The sequence below is a fragment of the Egretta garzetta genome, unplaced genomic scaffold (genome assembly GCF_000687185.1).
Source record: "Egretta garzetta isolate BGI_Z169 unplaced genomic scaffold, ASM68718v1 scaffold13, whole genome shotgun sequence".
Lineage (NCBI taxonomy): Eukaryota > Metazoa > Chordata > Aves > Pelecaniformes > Ardeidae > Egretta > Egretta garzetta.
This window is the reverse complement of record NW_009259239.1, coordinates 3,006,382-3,027,173: the sequence shown is the minus strand read 5'-3', so window position 1 is coordinate 3,027,173 and position 20,792 is coordinate 3,006,382. Positions and strand designations below refer to the sequence as shown.

The window sequence follows — 20,792 nt, the reverse complement described above, 5'->3', positions numbered from 1 at the left end:
TTCTCCCCCCCCGCCCCCCCCCCCCCCCCCCGGGGGGGGGGGGGGGGGGGGGGACGGGGGATGGACACGCAGCAGGGGTAGTGAGCAAGCAGCTGCATGGGGCTAAGCCAATTACCAGGTTTAAACCAGAACAACAGTTTAAACCAATCTTAAACTAGCAGACTTCTTGCAGGTGTGCAAAAGAACTAACTTAAATCACATTAGCTTACAATGTAATCTGAACTAAACATAAGTGTATTTGAGTGTCATAAAGGCTATGTAGGAGTTTAAAATACAGGTTTCATTGTTTAGAGATGTAAACAAGTAATTCTTACAATATAACTCTAGTAACATTTTCCAGAAATTTAAAGCTTTTGCTTGATTTTATCAAACTTTTGAGAAACTTCATACGAAGTACTACTAAGTTTCAGTTTACTGAAAACTCAGCAGCATTTCGCACTCCCCTCCGCCCGCCCAATCCACTGTACTGGAAGGTCAGAGATACAATAATGACAATGAGCACAGACGGAGCCTATCGATTTCACAAAAAAGTGAGGATGACTGGAAAACGAGAACAGCTTAGAGAGATGGAACTGAAACACTTTGATGACAGCAGAATCTCAGGAGTTGCCAAAACATTTAAGGGAACAATGGGGTAGAAACCATGAGGTAGACTGAAAGGCAAAGGCAGTTCAAGAACATATGAAGTACATGTACAGAGACCTAAATGCAAACGACAGCAGTTTACACTTCAGTTCAAGTGTACAGTAGGGGTGTTCAATTATCTTATCAGAAAAAGGCTCTTCAGTTCTAGCAAGCAAGAATCCATCCTACAAGGATTATCTGTCTGTGCAGACTGAAGCCACGTGCTGAAAAGTAATGCTGCACCTCAGCCAAGGTCAGATTCCCACAGTTGTTACAGATTCAGCTTATCATAGCGTGGAAGTTTTCAAACTAGCCTAGCTGGGAGCAAACATCCTGTACAGTGGTTTTATTCCTAGACTTTGATGGGGTTTCTCTATGGTCATAAAGTCAGAGGTGATATGGTTTCATTAAAAACATAATCAAAGCCAATTATTTTAAAATTTGAATTTCTGGAAGACTTAGTCACACACCAGGTGTGGACATAAAGGTTGAAAAACACTCAAGTGAAAAATTTTACTTCAAATGGTCTTTTTAAAAAGGTGACAGTCATAGTACAATTTAATCCATTGCAAGCATTTTTTTCCCCTCTAAGACAGAACTAACATTTTAAGTCTGTAACATCTGCTGCAAAGCAAGCTCTTAACCTTCTAACTCAGGTCAAAAGTGTCAGTGGGCACACTCAAAAGCTACTTTAAAACAAAGCAAATTATAATGTGCACCTGAAGTCCATGAAGCATTTGTTGAGTCCTCTTGTTCCACCTCCTTTCTTCTTGATCCTGATCACCCCCTGTGCCATCTTCTTCCTGCAAGAAGTCAAAATTCATGCATTTACAAAACAATAATATTTTCATCTACTGAGTTATTAAATGAAAGAGGTATTTCTAGATATCACCGCAGCTCTTTCTCTTCATCAGGCCAGAAGGTTTAGACAACTTGAGTCACAGGATACATCTAGGAGAGGCAGAAGTGGGACGGAGGAGGACGCGCTTGTAAGCTGATGTACCATAGTAAAGTTGCCTGCCACTATGATTATACCTCAAATGTTATGCTGGCAATTAGTAAAACAAACTAGTTCAGCCATGACAGCTGAATGAGACGCACTTCAGTCTAATCTAGGATTGCTAGTACTGAATGCGGTATCAACAATGCTTTTATTTTGCAAACATTAATGAAACACAGACATGTTCTCATTTCTCTGTGGAAACAGAACAGTTGAAAAGGGAAACAGGTTGTTGCTAAAAGCTGCGAGGGCCGGCTGTAAAGACTCAGCTCCCCTTGCCCTGTGAAGCACTCACCTACACAGAACAGTACTTGTTTATGGAAGACGTGTTATATATGGCTTTTAAAACAAGAACTCAAATCAGCAATTAAAAAACTCACTACAAAAGCGACACATGCAAGCAGTATCTGCTTTGTTTCTAGTCTTAACTCAAGAACCTCAAACTGTGCAGGAAAACTGTTTGGCCAATTGTTTTATTCCTCAAAATTAAGTCAGCATGTATTACTTCCTCTTCATTGTACTGCTTTTCAAAGTAACATTTCTCTGCATCCAGCAACATCCAGAAGTGCAGTTGAACTAGATAATCGTTGTAGGTCCCTTCCAACTGAAAATATTCTATTCCATTCTAACAGCTTTTTCCACTGCTAGGAAAATCACCCTGGCTGAAGTAACTGACTAAAGCAATTCACATTTCTTTGTCCATGTGACTTGTTACAGAAGGAAATCACACGTGTCCAGATACATTCTTTTAAAGTTTTTAAAGAAAATAATTTATTATTATGAATTCTGGGTGTAAAATAAAAACAACAAGTCAAGCCCATTTTGCTATCTCAGAATATTCAATATTGTAGCTAAGAAACAATTTCAGTTATCACATTTTAGGACATGGATGGTTTTCTTACAAAAAAAAATCTACTTTTATTAAGTGGCATGAACTATTTAAAATGAAACCATAAAATTAAGTTCAAAACTTCTCGTATAAGGCATCATAAATATACAGAGTGGTTTAATCCAACCATGTGTGAGAACAGGAGAACCCTCTAATTCAAAGCAGAATGTATATTGGATTTATAAAATTGAATAATATAAATAATATAAAATGGTCATGGAATAATTTTAAAATCCACATTTCCAAAGGTTTCCCAATTAAGGACTGAAATTTTATTTCTTATGCGATTTAATGAACCCAAAGTCAAACAGTGCTGGGGGAACACACAAACCCTTTCTACATAGAGTTCTTACCTCCTCTTCTTCTTCCTCCTCCTTCTCCTTTTCCTTCTCCTTCTCTTTTTCTGGCAGAAGTTCTAGCTCTGGTATTAGCTGGCAGATGTTTTGGGGCTCCTCTGGAGGCATTTCTACAGGTGGTATTTCCAGCTGTTGTGATGGTGGATGCTTTAAGAGTACACAACACAGTTATGCCGATAGCATCATTTTATCACTGCTTTACAATAGAATGCTGATGCTACAAACCAGTTTCACAAAATCCAATCTCTAAATCATAGCCATTTATCAGAATTTTTCATTTTTGAAAAATAAAAGGCAATTTGTTTTCTGTCTGCAGACATGTTTTTAATCCTTTAGATTGTACTCAAACCAGAAATTACGATACCACTACAAGAAAAAAGGCTTTCCAATAACTTCACTTAGTCCAGCATCCAAACTATTGATCTCATTTCTTGGATCAGCACAGGCAACTTTAAAATCCCATGTAACCAAATGCAGTGCTACACGAACACACTAACTCACTGGAACCAGACATCTTCAAAATATCAAAATGTTGTTGTTTGCAATACAAGCATGAAGGAATTAAAACTCTGTAAAGTTTCCAAAAGCGTATGAGTGACTTTGGTGCTCAAGTATCATTCTCGGAAGGTATTTATATCAAGAGGAAAATCCAAAAAAGCAGGTTAACGGGATTTATGCAGTCAGTTTTAATACAATTAATACAAAGTATTCTCCCCCCTCCCCAAAGCCTATACACAGGTTAAGTGTTTGGCAGTAAAGCTACTTTGACACGTGAAACTGTTTCTGCACATACCCTAAAATAGCTCAGAATAACTTCTGATTTAGAGTCATGCAGCAGGTATCACTACACATATGGTGCTAGAGGCCTGATCTGGTTGGCGTGATCAAAGAATTCCCATACACCAACAGCACTGACTTCAGCACAAAGTACAACCAGTCAATGCCAATTTCACACAATGACATGGCCAAGAGGAGCAGCAGCTGCCACCCTTATTAATAAGATAATGTAATATCCAACAGTCTTATTCTACAGTAAACACTCTGTTGGCCAAGAAACATGGGAAAAGTGGGGTTAAAAAATGCACAAATATCAGAAAGTATAAACAAGGACTGTTCTCACCAGGTAAGCATTCAGAAAAAGATACACCTTTTGTTCCACCCATTTCCTCTCCCCTTCACAAATATGGTTTCCATTCACACTGCACCACAGCTTTTACAGAAGAGGTAGATATGAGCTAGTTTCCAAGTCTATTCATAACTCAACTAGCAAATCTTCCCTGAAGATCAAAGTTGTTATTTGAACCCTTAATCCTGGAACACTGGGACTACCTTACGAAGGAAGTTGTGCAGCTAGTGCAATCCTTTCTTTGTCAGTGAAAGCTGTCCATACACACTTGCCAAGCAGAAGAACTTGATAGCTTTGTAAGCAATACACTTTACTCCTTGAAGACTGTTTCTGGAGGAAACAGTGCAATTTCTTTATCCTACCTGCATTTTAAATGTTTCAGTAAGCTTTCTCCTTAAAAAAACACCATAAAGACTACCCAAAGACAAAGGTGCCTCAAGTCTGTGTCACTTCTTGCCCAAAGGCACTACCTGCATCTCATTCTAAAAAAAAAAAATAAAAATAAAAAAATAAAAAAATAAAAATCTTACTCACAGGTAACGCTGGCTCTGGTTCTACTTGCTGCAGTTTGCGTTTAACACCTGTTTGAGGTGGTGGGGGTGGCATAACAGATTCATCCAGGTTGGTTCTGCTGCCTTCCATCATCGATTCTTGTAAACGACTTGGTTCTTCCAGAATAGGTTCATCTATATTCCACAACAAACCAAGTTTTAGATACTTTGGTATATTTTGAATTACATTACTAAGTCCAATCTGCTACTAATTTAGAATCAAGCACTCTTAACAGCCTATATAGCTTTTGCAGTAACTTAAATAGAATTAGTATAGATGTGCATACAACCCAATCCAACCTCCATTTAATCCACTGAATCAAACTGAACCTCTAAGTGTCCTCTACTTCTAGGAAAATAAAGCTATTTTAAGTCACAGACTTATGAAGCTAAACAACCATTGCAATGCTCTTTGCTTCATTCATAATCTTTGGTGACTTAATATAAAGCACAAACAAAAGAGAAAAATAAGCTCTGAGAGAAAGCAGAGCATCTTTGACAAAACACAAACCAATGACATCTCGTTGCTGCTGCTGCTGTTGTTGCTGCTGCTCCTCTCTGGGAACCTCTGGGTTTTCAAAGTCTTTAAGGAACTCATCAAGGTTGTCAGCTTCTCCACCTTTCCTCCTCTTTCTTAAGTCTTCTGGTACCAGAGGTGTAAGACAACGAGTAAAGAGCTACATGGGAAAGGTTACATTACTCACTATTGTGTCTTTTATTTCATTTTGGATCAAGTAATTATGGGCCATCTGCCCTTCCCATTTTTAATGAGTTGTTTTTTTAAAAAAAAAAATTGAATACTGCTATCACTATTCATAAGTTGATGTTTACTATATATATGAGGCACAATCCTGAATATAGTCCATTTAGAAATGAACCTGCACAAAATCATTACCTTCAGTAGCCTGTTATTCCACAAAGGCTGTGCAGGCAGAGAGAAAAGCTTTTCAACTCCACCAGTTTCTTTCCACATCATCAGTTTCTTAGTAGGAGGTGCCAAGTCCAAAGTAGTAACAATATCAGAGTAGTCACTTAATTGGGCTCGAATAGTCTTGCTGTCCAGTTCTTTCACACTGTCCACAATCAGCTTTCTCTTCCTCTTTGCTTTGGTTTCCTTGACTGTTGAGATTTTTAGCAAGTAATGAAGGTTAGCTCAGACAGATACCACACTGTAGAAGAATCCTGCAGGTTCTCTATAGGTCTTACTTGCCCACGTATAAAGCTGCCTCAAGAATCTAAGGCCATGTTAGCTTTGGGAGAGGGAATGAAAAGCTATAAGCACTGTGGGAGATCAAACACTATGAATACTGTCCCATAACCTACAAGTTCTTTGTATATACTTGTAGTTCTACTGAATCTACCCTAAGCCTCAATGTCCTCAGCTGCACATGCCTGCCTCCCTCCCTCAGGGCTTGCTTGTCAGGATGGTGTTCTTCAGGACCAAACCCCTGAGATGTAAGGTCCCTCTGACCAAATAGTCAAGATACCACACCAAATTTTTCCCCTAAGCCCTATCTGAGCTTTGGTAGTGTTAATGTGGGTGGTTATCTTACCTGTACCTCTCATCCTGCTCTAGAATGACTTTACTGTCAATTGCTTACAGCCTGGCACTCTGCAGCAGACCCTGAGGCTCTGGCAAACATTGTCTTTGCTGGTCCCAGCTGATCAGCTAGGACCTCTGTTGCTAGCTTGCCACCAGAGGGCAGGGCTAGGGCTTTTTAATTGGCCAAGCAGTGAATCAGGACTGGAGTTCAGTCTGAAAACACAGGACAAATTATGTTTTTTCCAGATCTTATTTTTTTTTTAATAAAGCAGGGATCTGTTTCTAATGAGCCAAATACAGCACCAGTTAAAATAAGAAAGTGTCTTGCATTAGAGAAATAGAGACAAGGAACTTCACTATTTAGAAGAACTTCAAATACAAAGATGCATCTCCTGAATTCAGCAATTCATTAAAGCTATGAAACCACTGGAAGAGCACTCGTTCTCAGTGTGAAGTCACTCCTGGCTATCACACACAGCATTATCGAGAACTGTGCTGCATTACAGTATCTGTATCAGAATTACAGACATGATGAGTTCTATTCCAACTCATTACATTTTAAGTAGCATGTTTAACTGAAGCTACAGTATCATGCCACTATACATACTGACCACAGCAGCTATAAACTAGTACCCTCCAAGACCATCAATGTAAGCTAGCTACCTGGAAAGTACGGGAAGGCTACCATTAGAATAAAAGGAATTCACTTGGTCCCTGGTTTCTCTTCCAATTGAGAGGTAGAGTCAGCAGCAGCGCTAGACATTCATTTCCACTCCATTGAGCTAAGGTGGTCTCTGATGACCCAAGTAAAACATTCCCAAATAGCTTACTCACCGGTTATGTCAATAGGCTCCAGAGCAAAAGCTTCCTCTTCATTGGGAACAAGTGTTGTCTGATCAGTCATAGTTGGTAACGGTTCAACTGGATCTACTGAGTCTGGGCTGTCTGGTCCACCCACTGCCAATTAGAACAAGTACCTTGCACTATGTCAAAATATTAAGAAACTGTGCTACTTTTCCCATCCCTCCCTCTACACCTTAAGGTGGTTTACCACATTTCATACTTTTGAGCTCAACATGCTTTTAAGGAATTTGAATCCCAACTAAATCAGTTGAAAACAAGTAATTCTAGATCTAGCACTAGATGATACTCACTTGATACATTATCATCATCATCCATATCATCATGGGGAGGTTGCTCTGGCATCATTACTCCACTTTCTGAGAGTGCAGGTGGGTCATCAAAAATACCACCATCATTATTACTGAGAAGTTTGTCATCTGAAACAACCGTATGAAAGAATCAGTTTTGCACCCACAAATTCATTAAACAGGTATAGACGAATTTATAAAGTACAGACAAATTAATGACAACACAGATAAAGACAGCACAAAGGTTAGAGAAACCTATACTTCCAATTGCTTTTGTGTCAGCATTAGGAGTGCTTTTTCAAGGCGCATTTCAGCTCAAATTCTCAGCTTACAGATTACATTTAATACAATACACTTGCCACATATTTGCATCTTACTATGTTTCTTAGTACTTCGCAGAGAAGCACTCAATACAATTCTCAACATATTAATTAAACCCTTGGAAGGAGTCAAAGTACAAGAAGAGCTGCCATATTGATTTTTCTCTAAAGAACGGGAAAACTCTTAATGTTTTTACTTCATTTGAAACATGTCAACAGTTAACACGCTATGCATCATCTACATTGCTGTAGAACTCACAAACCAGAATTCCGCTGCTGAAGGCATAACTTAGAGGGACCTTGGCAACAAAGGAAACAAGCTCCCCCTTGTCCCCCCAAGAATTAATTATTGGGGCAGAAGGTGAGACAGAGGAAAAACAAATTTCTCAAACATACCCAATATTCCACCATCATTTCCTTCTCCAAAGTTATCATCTTTGTATTGGTCTTCATACTCCAGGTGATTAGATTTCTCATTAAGGTGACTGGTGCTCTGTTCAGGTTCTAGCAGGAGATTGGATGCACTGGTGCTCACTAGCATGTCATCCTCAAATGCACTACCTTCTCTCATCATCTCACGATCATCCATCCCAAAGTCACCTGCAAGAATACAATTTCACTTCTATAAATGCTGAAGAACCAAAATGCAAGAGACTCAGCAAAGGCCTAAATGTAAGACCAAACTTCAAGTTATCTTAATTGCGGCATTAACAACAATATGTAAGGGATTATACTCAGCAATACCACAGCAAAAATACTGTTCAAACAATTATAAAAATAACCATCTTCTCTTCAAAGCATTTTATTATACTTATTGGAATTGATTTTAAAAAGATCCTACCAAATTTTAGCTGCACTGAAAACAAAGAATTCCAAGGAATTAAAAAAGTTGAACCTTATGCCTCAACATTGGGCTTCACGTACGGAGAGCAAACCAATACGAAATCAACACCACTATTAATACCTAGATTATACTCTCAAAAAGATTACCAAAATAAGTATTACATTATTGTACTCTGGAAACTAGATATTCAAATACAACTATCTTCAGGCTTTGATTCAGATCTTAGGACCCTGTCCTCGAAAAGATACTGAAAGTAGTAAACTAGTCAACGTTGGCTGCTTCAGCTTTAGAAATCTCATAACAGTTTCTGACTGAAAACATGCCTATGATTAAGGCAACGGCTGACTTCATGTTCACACCACATTTTGAAAATTATAATTGACATAGTACTTCACTAATTAACCTGACTGAATATTCTTCAGCTTTATATAGGCAGCTAGAAGCTTGCTGAACAATAGAGGACAGGATTTTTTGAAAAACTGACATGTACAAACTAAAAATTACATGTACAGAAACACATCATGTTTGATCTAATTTGTTTTGTACTTAGTGGGAATTCTGTAGTAATTGCAAAACTGTAAACTTTACGGTTGCCAAAACTAGCTTAGTAACACATAATAATACACAAGATTTTTACCAAAGTCGTTATCTTGGAGGATACTGATGTTGCCTACTTCTTCTCTCATTGTAATTTCTTCCACTCTACTCTGGTTCAAACTGAACTGCTGGGCCACATCAATATCACTTAAACAAACAGAAAGCAATTATTAAAAATCTCCATTTAAAAAAAATTAACAGATAAAGTCCGCTTAGATAAATGTGAAATTAGTTCCTAAAAAGCACACCATACACTTAAGTCAATTAATGAAAAAGCTGACAGTGAATACAGAATAGAAAACAGTACTTAAAACAGTAAGACCATTCATGGTTAAAACCCATCATCCAAATCACATTAGTTTCTGGGAAACATAGCCGTAACCTCTCTTACTCCTTGCTGTGTTGGGGTCACTAATTTTAAAGGCCAAACTAATAACTAAGAACATACTTTCTCCCCTTCAACTTCAAAAGCTATTAATAATTCATCAAAAAGTATATCTGGTAACAATACCATGTTAATACTCTTCGCAGTATGTTAAGGCATGCTTTAGAACAACAGAATTTTTATGTAGTTTCAAATTAGTATACACTCTAATTTGAATATAAACCAAATAGAACACTGACTAAAGTAAACTGTATCCCAGAAATTCCATTATGAATAATCCAAAAGGGTAACATCAGTTTCTTTAAAGATCAAGAACTATTCAAGCTGTGTACTTATTATATTTAAAAGTAAACCATTAGTATTAAAAAGTTTTAAGAATTAAAAAGTGCCACTACAGAAGGGCAACAAGGACATTTCCATAAAACTAATCTTGTCTAACCCAAGAACATAGGTGATGAAGAGTGCCTTGCACAGAAGAAAGAAAATGATAATACATATCTGAGGTTTTCAAAAGCTTCTGTAAGGACAGCATTAACTTCGGTTAAAATTACATGCTACTGTGAACTTAAAATCAATACAAAGATGATTGTGTACTCGCTTGGTATAATATAAGACTTAAGAATACAGGTTACCTACAGACTTTTTTTTTTAATTCAGCAATGAATTTGCTCTTTAAAACCAGGTTCTCCTCTACTAAAACCAAACATAATTTACATGGAAATAAAAAAAACAAGCCAAGCGTACTCTAGATCAGGAAGCGGTTGGTCGAAATCATGAAATTCCTCAGGTAAGGTAATAGCATTGTAAGCAGCCTCTCTGTTTTCCTCAGGCAAATCAACAACCCCTGCAGAGAAGAACACTCAGACATGAATGCCCATTCCTTACAAGGACAGCATTTTTTCCTGTGCCTTCAGCATTGTTCTCTCAGCATGAGCTTCTTGTCTTCGAATTGTTGAACTGAACCAGTGCTAGACACCTATGAAGAAACCTTAGATAATGTTAGTATTGAGATTCAGACTAAATTCAAAATCATACCCTCAAGCCCTTGTGCTGCTTTGTATAACCCTGGAAGCCTCAAATCACTCAATGTTTGTGTAGCACAATGCAGAGCTGCGCAGCTTACACAGGCGTTGTGCATCATCACAACACTATGCCATCATTTTATTGTGATGGTCCAGATGAGCTAGTTAGTCCTATATTTTGGGTTGGGTAAAGCAGTGGCAACACAGTATGACTACTGGTCATTTAGTCAGTTCAATTAGCTCTGAAAGTCTCAGTACAGTATTGACTGTACTTGGGCCACAAAACTCTTGGGCTTCTGCATTTAAAAGAGCTGGATTACCTAAACCCACATACATACCTTCCCTTATCCTCCCGAGATGTTTTATCTGCTATTCAGTGGGCATTTTCAGAGCATGACTGTCAGATTAGGCATCACAAAAAAAGTGACAGTAGTCGGTGCCTCTCTTTTATCCAAAGGCTTAGAGGTCAGGACACTTGAAAGTGCATGGGAAATGCAGGTTCAATTCCTTCTGTAACTTGCAGAAGATTTGAGCTTTGTTCTGCCTTCTGACCCACACAACACAGGCAATTCTGATGTACAGGTACTTCAGAAACTCTCTGCCCACTGCATTTCCCTCCGCAGTGGATAATCAAAGAACCACTGTCCAGAGAGACCAGGAACAAGCATGAGTCTGTAGTCTACTCATCTTGGTACTCAGCTAGGAAAGAAACACAGCCCATCCTTTCAGGGCTATCCAATATTTTTACCTGTTGGCTGCTTAAAATAAAACATGTAAATGATTCTCAGAGCAGACAGGATCAAGACAATACCTAAGCCACAAAGCTGATAAAACTGAGGACAAAGACAGGTGCCTTGTTTCAGGTCAGCATGCCACTTTTTGAAAATCTTGTTTTAAAGTGCTTCACCTTCTACATGTGCTCTGCTGGGAGTGCAAAAATTGGGAAAACAGATTGCCTTGTGAAATTAGACAACTTTATGCATTCTCATCAGCCAGAGAAGTTTTAACTGCAAGAGTAAACAAAATATTTGAAACAGTCAACAAATTGCCACTGAAAGCTACATAAAATCCAAGCCTGAATCACAATGGGAAGATCAGGAAGTGAAGATACCATTATATACCTCAATTTTTCTCAAAATTACTGTTGCACTGGCTTTCGAGAGCTGCCTTTAAAAGAAAAAAAAAATCTTCCTTAAGTTCAGCTTTTAAATCTATTACACTCACAAACTTGAAAAGGGAGAATATGACTCAGCAGCTCTGAGTATCCAGCAGCATCACTGCCACAGCTACACTCCAGCTGGAAAAAAGTTTCCCAGGCCAGAAGTAAAGACAACTATCAACTGCGTGTAAGCCAACTAATTCGTTGCTGGATGGAAAGTCATTTCAGACATTAATATGGTTTGCCATCTTCACGGAAAATCTTAGAGTAAGCAACAAATAACTTCCCTCTCTATTGTCGCACATACAAAAGGGAAAATATCTTTGTTGTGTGCATTACAGTTCACATTATTTCCAGAAACTGAAGTGTGAAAATGGTAAAAAAAAAGGAAACATAGAAGTAAGCTGTTTAACTCATGGCCAGGCAATCTTTACTCTTGATGGACACAAGCTCCCTTCCATGCTTCTATTTGGTACATGCAACTGTCCTTTTTCAGACTTGTGACAGAAGGCAAAAACCCATGCAGCATGTTTCCATTTAACATCCTACAACAACAGCAGCCAAAATCATAATTGAGATTTTACTGAATCAGCACTAATAGGAGAAGTTTTTATTGAGAATTCAATTAAAAGATGTTTTTCAGCACAGAACTCAGTCACACAGCCAGCCTGAAGCTGCACTAAAGAAAATAACTTCTCCTATAATCCTGTATAACTTCGTGTAATTCTTCCGTAAAGACAGGAAGGTAGAATTGTATGCTGCCTCAATAAATATCATTATATAACAACATAACTTTTCAAAGAGTGCTTAAAGACAGATACCTGGACGAAAAGCCATCTTAATCTTAATGAAAGCCTCATTACAGTCTGCAAGAAGATATTTTGCTTTCCTGTGGTAGATTCTAACAACGCCTAGTAAGAGATGTCCTGAGGTTCGAAGTGCCATCTTCACCTAAAAACATATTGCACAATCAGTGGATTAGATGTAGCCTTGCTTTTTTGTCCTTTAATGAAATTTCAGTCAGCTTTGCACAAGTTTTTCAATAACATCAAATATCCAAAACAAGTATAAAAATCAGCAGAAAACCGAAGAAAGAACGAACGTGAAGTCTACAGTTCAAGATGGTACTCTACGTATTATTTGCAGATGACCTGGCAAATATCACTGAATTAACAGCAGCTCACTCTAGGAATTCCCAAACACTGCTCTGTCTAGTTAAAAAAAAAAACCACAAGACAAAAACCATTTTACCACATCTTTTTCTGACATCTTCGTTAATTTAATTGTGAAAAAAGTGAAAAATACAAAAATCTGGACGGCCATAAATTACGGTAAAATTTGGTTGAAAACTATTACTTGTTACCTCTCCATCTTCTGTCCTGCAGTTAGGGAGAAAATCAAAGAGAAGCAGTGGAAGATGTGGGGTGTCCATAAACAAGCACTGCCACATTAAAACAACTTTAAGTTCCTTTCCTCTTTACCCTCACTGCTTTGCTATGTAATCAATATCTGCTGTGGGAACAGAAAATGGATAAAAAAAATCCCAGGGAACAACTCTTTTAAGTACTTTAGTCTGAAAAAGCACAAGACTTGTGTTGAAGGGTACATGGAATAATTGTCTCCCCAAAAGACTAAGCCATACAGGGTTTAACCTCAAACTAAGAATTCAAAATTTTTATTGCATACAGTGTCTGTATAGTATTCCAGCTGATTTAAGTGTTAAAAAAGTTAAATATATGAAAGAGCGCCTATCAATTTCTCCTCTTTCTAAAAGAATGCTGCAGCTCACTAGCGAGTCCATGAACATTGCTTCTTTCTAAATCCTTCCAGAGCTGACACTGAAGCAAATCACTGTTCTGGAATAGTAAGTATCTCTGTGATTGTACTATACATTTTTTGTTTATACTTTGCAGTTCTTCCAAAATCCAGAATAGCATTAGAGAAACGTTGTTATATTTGGATTAACTGAAAGAGAAGACAAAAAAAGTTTTTCTTTTTCAAACAGTTGCTTTTCTTATAAGACATTCAGACCTCTGCTAAGTGACAGAAGTCACAATCATATCAGTCAGTTCTTAAATGGAAAATTTCATTTTAATGAGTAGTAGAGGGGAAAAAAAAAACATTTAGAAACCCAAGTTCCTCAAAATTTCCTCTGGTTTCACAATAGCCACCCAGAAGTGTTATGTTCCTTCAGTTTTGTTGCCATCTATTCACCTCCTAGAAAACCAGAGACTAAGAGCTTCAAAAGCAAGGCTTTTACACTAGTGTAGTATTTTTATCATATGGAAAACTATCCTCATGTAACCAGCAACATTACAAGCCACTGCAATACTCCAGATCTTTTTCCTGTAGCTAAGCAGAAACATGCTTTGAACTTAGGTCACAAGCATAAACAAGAATATCTTAAGTATTATTTCTACAGCTCCCGGTAACAACAGCACTGAAGAGTGTCATCATAAGGCCTCTAAAAGTTACTACTTAGAAAGCCTGGGCTTTCCTCTCTTCCAAACATTTGCTTTTAAGTGATGCACTGTACATCAAGATACAAGTCCTCCACTTGTACAAAGCAAAACATTTTGTAACTAAATTACATGATACTTAAGCATTAGAAAATTGACAAGAAAATGCTCTTCAGAAACAAAGGGTCAATAGAGTATTTTACATCTGAACAGACCTTTCCACCCTTTAAAAAAGCCACATTAAGACTTTTGTTTCAGTGACCCAAATAGTAACTACCACCTGTACACACAGTTTCTTTTCACTACAAGATAACATTACATCACTGTAAAATAGATACCTTTGGTGAAATGATACTCTCCACGCTGCTCTCCAGATTACATTCAAAAACATGGGCTTTGGTTAGCTTCTTATCCCAGTGGGCCGCTAGCCAGATTTTGGCCAGCGGCCCACGCTTACTCAGGACAAAGTGGGCATAGAACATGGTCCCAGATGTCTAAAACAAAGTGCAAACCTGTAAAGAGAAAAGTAAATTTATTCTTCTTCCAGAAGATTTTTGTGAGGAACATCCTTGTAAACACGCCCCTTACCTACAGTAGGCACAGCACGTGTTTGCTTTTCCACCACTAAGGTCAGACCATTTGTATAAAATATTTAAGAAGCCAACACTTACAAGTGGTGGCCATGTAATAGCATATATATTCATTGTAGAGGAAATATAAAGCAGGAAGAACAGCAACCAATGACCATTTACATAATTTAAGAACATTTACCATCCCACAAGGAAAAAAAAAATCCTGACTATATTAAGCTTTATGGTAATGGTACCAAACTCATGATGCAAACAAACATGTCTCAGTTTTCAGCCCAAAGTAGTTTTCTACCACTTCCATTTCTTTCTATTCTTAATTCAGTAGCTACTACAATACAATACCAGTATATATTCTACATAGTTTCAGTAAAACATTCAGCTTTATAAAATACACAGTCCTCAACTTTTTGGACTCCACCGATTTTCTTAAACAGAAAGTATAATTATGTCTTAATTTCTGAGCAGAAATGCTCTCCATTTCATAATCCTCTTAGTTACACTTCATATTTTTTATTCAAGTATTGATAAAAATAGTAAGAAAATTGACAGCGTTATCCCAAACTTCCTGAAGACTTCATTTTCTTCATTCTCCTTCACCAGAAACAGACTTCCTTTTATCTGCTTATCTAGTAACTACCTTCTTACAGCTGATAAGACGCCAACATATCAAACCATGGAGAAGCAGAACAGCATGATGTCTTATGATCTAAACATGCCAACTTCATGCATGAGACAAGCATACAATTCAGTTCAACTACAAACTGAGAAAACAAAAAGTTTGCTTTAAAGGGGTGGAAGATTCTCCACAAACAGCTTTTTCTCCAGCAATATCCTTAAGTAGGGAAAAAGAAATGAACGGAGAGATGCAAGAAGTGCATTTTGGTTTTTACCTCCTCCATGCCTACAGAAAAATTGCCAAAGCAAGCACAGCAACCTAACAGTAAAAGCAGGGCAGTTTACTTGGGCAGAGCCAGTGTGAGGAGCATCAGTTTCTAGCCATAAAACCCCCTAGTGTTTCCCAAATGCATGCCAACACAATTTAGAAGCAAATAGGGAACACAGGGAAACACAAAGCATTGCTAAACTTGACAGCCAGAGAGATTCTCAGGAAGTCAATTCCTAAACCATACCAATTTACTTGTAGGTAAAAGAAACAAGTTTCAAAGCAGCTAGGGTAGAGCTGTTGATATTCATAGGGTATGCTTCACAAAAAAAAAAAAAAAAAAAAGGAGCACAATTGTGACTGCTAGAAAAGTAAGTAGAGGGGCAAGAGAAGCACTGGCATTACTGATTCAGTGGAAGGCAAAGCCAACCTCTAGGTATCTATCTGGATAACAAATGAAAAATTGTAGATCTAGGTGTAGATATCTGAAAGTAAAGGCCAATAATCATTTGTTTGTTTTGGGGGGTGGGGTGTTTTGTTTTAATAAACAGGAGATGAAGGAATGTAAAGGATTCTGTGACAGGGAAAATTATCTTTGTAGTGCTACCTCACTCCGTACCTGTACCCACTCATAGCTATCATTCAACACACAAGATGAAAGCTTTGAACTTCAGCTGCATTAAACAGAACAGAGTTGTTTGGACAACAGAACTGATTATCAAGCTTATCTATCTTAATGACACTGGCCACTGATTCTGTTCATAACAAAGAATAGACAGTGTACAGTTAGCACAGTAGGTAGAAAGGATTAAAACTACTCTTCAGAGTGAAGTTGACAGCTTTAAGTCATAACAAAGCTGCAGACTAGCAAAAAGTTAAAATGGCATTTTTATTTGTTGAGACTGTACAGTGCTACCCTTAGCCCCCACACAAAGATGGACATGAGCAAGCTTTTCCAGGAAGTACCACAAAACAATTTTGGAAGTCTCCTTCATCAATTAAAGTTATCTAAAGGAAGATATTTTTGGAAGTATTTTTGGAAGACATCACACTCAAAGGCCAGCAGACAATTCAATCCCTTGTGCATTTTCAAAAGGCCTTACAGTATGTTTGTATATGCAGAGACATAGCTTTGCAGCGCAGCATTTTGATATCTTGAGTTGCCACCACAACTGTGCACTGCTCTGGTAAGAGCAGGCCTGTACATTATCCCTGAATATAAGGAACAGGGGAAAACACAAACATACAGTTAACAAAACCAGTTGTATGACTCCACTAAAAACTTCTCACAACAGTTGCAAAAGAATGTACTTTGACTCATGGCATTTGGCACAATTATTCACTGATCTTTTACAATCATTAAAATACATAGCACTAGCTTTACAAAACTTCAAACGTACAGTTAACGATAACCCTGAAAATATACTGAAGATTAAATGTGAAACATACTATTTAGACACCTCAGAAACAACTTATCACTTTAAATTGCAGATAGCAAGGGTAGCACAAGCGTAAGACAAACAGCTATCTAAAATATCTAAGAGGAAGCAAGGTTCCCCAAATAACCGAGGTGTCAGGATAACACCAAAGCTAATGATTTCACAACTTTTTTTTTTTTTTTAAACAGACACATTGTTAACTTCTTTCTGTCTTTTAAAGAACTGACAATCCAAGACAAAGTACTCCCCATAAGAGGACTTAACATACATGAACAGCAGGTTTCAGAACATATGCTTCATTAGCAATTAACGAACAGAGGCTAAAAACGATTGCACCAAGGGAAAGCACAGAAACAGCAAGCGGTCACTGGTGTTTGTGGTGTTTCCTAGGTTAGACTACCACTCCCTACTGGAGTTATGGATCAAACCTAAAACTGTAAGACTAATGAGAAGATTATACTACGCGTGCAGGGTACTTAAAACTTTTGGGAGTGAATAAGAGCCAAAAATAACTATCTTCTGACAGAGGTCATCTGTTTCTCTTCATCCATCAATGAAGCCTTGCCACAGTGAACAACATGAAGAGAAACAGTGACAATCAGACCACAGACAGTTTTAAAGCGTGTTTTAATCTGAACTGTTATTAACAAATAATACTTCTATCCCCTGAAGCACTAAGTTCCTGTCACAATGCGAGTCTGTCACTTCCAAATTCCAGCAAATGCCCTGCTCTGTATGGTAACACCCAGCTACAGCAACTGCACAAATCCCACCTCTACAGTTCTGAGCTTAAGCAGTCCAGCTACTGCTTAGAGCATCAGCACAACTGCTTAAAGCAGGTCCCCATGGCTGCTCTCACTTTCTCCAGATTTTTTTTCTTTCTCTTTGGATAATCCTTTTCCTTATTTCAGGTTTTTTGTCTGATCTTTAATTCATAGGGCAGTATGCTGATGCAGTGGCATAAAAGGAGAAAAAAAATAGATTTTCTGGCATAATTTGGGATCAATGTTAAAGGAACTAAGAGTTTCTTGGAGTGGCAGAGAGCTCATGCAGACACGTAAAACATATGTTGTTGGCTGCAAAAGCAACTTATAAGAATCCTTAAAAGAAAAAGGGTAGCTGATGGCTCTTAAAAAGCTTGTAAGGTAAAATATAACTGTTAAATTTTGAAATTGACTGGATATGAACCAGGACCTTAACACTTGTTCTAAGAACTTAGTCATTTTCCTGTCTTGCTTGCACTGCTCTGCAGCAAAAATAAGGTGTGCTCACACAAGGTGGGACCCAGTCTTGACCTTGCCAAACTGTGCTTTTAAAAGAATTTAAACTTGATTTTAATTAACTTCAAATTTACTTCAATATGCCACAATCGTCCTTAGGTTCCTCTGCCTAAATTGGTCCTCAACAACTGCATAATCTTATTTTTAATATTTTTCTTTCTATAGAAGTGTAAAAAAGGGCTACAACTCTGTACACAAAGTAAATGAACATGTAAAGCAAAACTAATACAATAACAGATACTACACAGGATCTGATCCAGCATCTGCCTGTTTCATCTTCTTATCTGAGTATCTGGTAACTGATCCTCCTGAGGAAGCAACAAGAAAATTGGGTAGATGCTACCTATGAACTTCATCTTAACCACCAGTTCACAAATCTGAAGTCTTAAAATCCTTCTGCATATTAGAACGGGAACTGTCTACACTTTGAAAAGCGCTCCCATGGAGCTTGAGTCCCATCCTTCAAGACATTCAGAAAGAAGCTTAATGAAATAACAGTTGACAATAATATTGCAGACAACAGAAACAATATTCACCTTCTTTTAATTTGACCGTGGTTCACTCTAGCCCATTAAATCCACTTGCCTGTTACTGGACTAGGTCAGGTTATGTATACATATACCGGTTCATAGGTTAAGTTCAGCCTTCAAGTTGTTCTGTTGTCATCTACTTTTGTTCCTCCTGTAATGCTACTCCAGAACCACACTTATCCACGGATTAGCAGACAACTTTCGTACTGCAGTTTAAAAATCAGCCAGGCATTTTAATTCATTTGTGCTTCTGCTATCCTTCAATCTCTCTTCTCTGCTGGTTCCCCCCAGCACACGCATTTTCTTCCTATGCTGTCCCTGTTGCTGTTTTGCTAAGCCAGCCAGCCCTGGGTGATCTGGGGAACAGCGAGCTCATCCTGTGCACCTGCAGCACACACAAAGTTGGCCCTGCCTGACTTCTGGAGTCCAGAAAGATTACCCTGACCCTGTAATTGTACTTTTGAGTTCTTCAATTTTAACTCAAAATCCTTTACGATATAGTCCTTCTCACATGTCTAAAACTACCCTGGTGCAGGCACTTACTAATGCCGTCCCATTAGCAGGTTCAATTAGCACACTGAACACCTGGTGCCACTGGAAAAAAGTAAATTCATCCCAGGACCAGTCTTCACAAACTCCTTACAGCTCAATGCCTCTTTTCAGCACTACCTTATTTCATCTCCTTCCTTCAACCACCTTTATAATTTTCTGATTAATCCACATTTTTCTGAATTTTAATGCATTTCTGCAGCTTTACTGAAGTTCACTGAGAAGTCACCTCAATTTCTTATGTCCACAAAATCAACTATTGAAGAGATGAAATTGAACTAGTCCAACTTGACATATCTCTGATAAATGCATAGTGTTTTCCATTTGTCTCCAGGTCTTGTTTTTTTTCCAATCAACATTTTTTGTGAAATCCTATGGCTGAGGTTGCACTACCAGGTCTATAATCTCTCAAAACACCCCACTCCTTTACAGGAACTGCATTCGCTGTTCTCCAATTACAATACGCTACGCACCTCCATAATCAAATTACTAGAACCAGCGCCCCATTAAAGTTACTAATTCAAAAGGCAGATCACTCAGAATTACTGTACAGAGTTTGAGATCGTTGAACCCTATGAACTCCAAACCATATCTAAGCCTCAGCAGGTACCCTGCCCTTGCCTGTAGATTCAGTATGTCCACTCATCCAGTGGAAAAGAATCTTTTTAATTTTAAGCCCTATCTCAATTATCCCAACCTGTTTTGCGCAATATCAGCTCCAAGTCAAAAGAATACGCTTGCAGAAACCACGTATTAACACACTCCTTAAATGCACATAAGTTAAGAGAATAGAATTACTTGTGTTACTCTGTCTTTTGTAGCAGTTATTCCTCTGCACTGTTCACCCAAAGAGCCCAAGCATAAAAACCCCCCAACTTTCTAACACTTTGCTTCAAAGAAGTTAAACTCATGTATTAACTGATGCAACTATTCTTACTTCTGTGGGAAATCCCATGATATCAGCAACCCTGATGGCAAGACAAAACTAATTTAGTTGTGTGGTAATTTAAGTTTATTGTAGGTCTCACTAACTCTTTACTCCCTTTATTCCCCCCACCAGACTTACTTCCTCTCTAGTTAAAACTTTAGATCAGTGGGCTTTTGTCTTTCAAAGTTTCATAGAATGTCAAATATTTACAAATGAAACTTCACAAAATAACATGCAAGCCTGGCCCTGCTAATGCTTTGATGTAACACGTTTTACTGAGGAAGAGATTAACAAAAGCACATACTTATTGCACGTGTTCACACAATGTAGGCCTAAATGATAACTTCTCCAAATTTATACTTTCTTCCAAGTGCCTAAATTTAACAAAAAGCCCTTTTCACTGAAACAGTGCCATGCCAGTAAGTCACAGTGACCCCAAACTTCCTTTGTTATTGATAAAAACACAACACCTTGTTTTATATTTAACGGAAGCCTTTCAATTCAGGGTCAGAGAGAAATCTTAAAAACTACAGCAAGATTTATCAGAGCGTCCGCAGGAGCTGGTAG

At 38.0% G+C, this 20,792-nt stretch overlaps 1 protein-coding gene across 1 annotated transcript in view; it reads right to left on the bottom strand.

Annotated features, from left to right (window-relative positions):
• Positions 1–14,538, bottom strand: part of RAD21 (RAD21 cohesin complex component) — a 17,686-nt gene extending 3,148 nt beyond the window's left edge. The window contains exons 1-12 of the mRNA XM_009635991.2: positions 14,365–14,538; positions 12,389–12,518; positions 10,131–10,230; positions 9,042–9,148; positions 7,957–8,160; positions 7,244–7,369; positions 6,924–7,046; positions 5,442–5,665; positions 5,058–5,223; positions 4,530–4,681; positions 2,867–3,016; positions 1,344–1,427 (exon numbers count right to left, since the gene is read on the bottom strand). Of these exons, the coding sequence (XP_009634286.1) occupies positions 1,344–1,427; positions 2,867–3,016; positions 4,530–4,681; positions 5,058–5,223; positions 5,442–5,665; positions 6,924–7,046; positions 7,244–7,369; positions 7,957–8,160; positions 9,042–9,148; positions 10,131–10,230; positions 12,389–12,518; positions 14,365–14,508 (1,710 nt within the window). The 5' untranslated portion in view covers positions 14,509–14,538. The remainder of the gene's footprint in view (positions 1–1,343; positions 1,428–2,866; positions 3,017–4,529; positions 4,682–5,057; positions 5,224–5,441; positions 5,666–6,923; positions 7,047–7,243; positions 7,370–7,956; positions 8,161–9,041; positions 9,149–10,130; positions 10,231–12,388; positions 12,519–14,364) is intronic.
• Between the last annotated feature and the right edge of the window lie 6,254 nt (positions 14,539–20,792).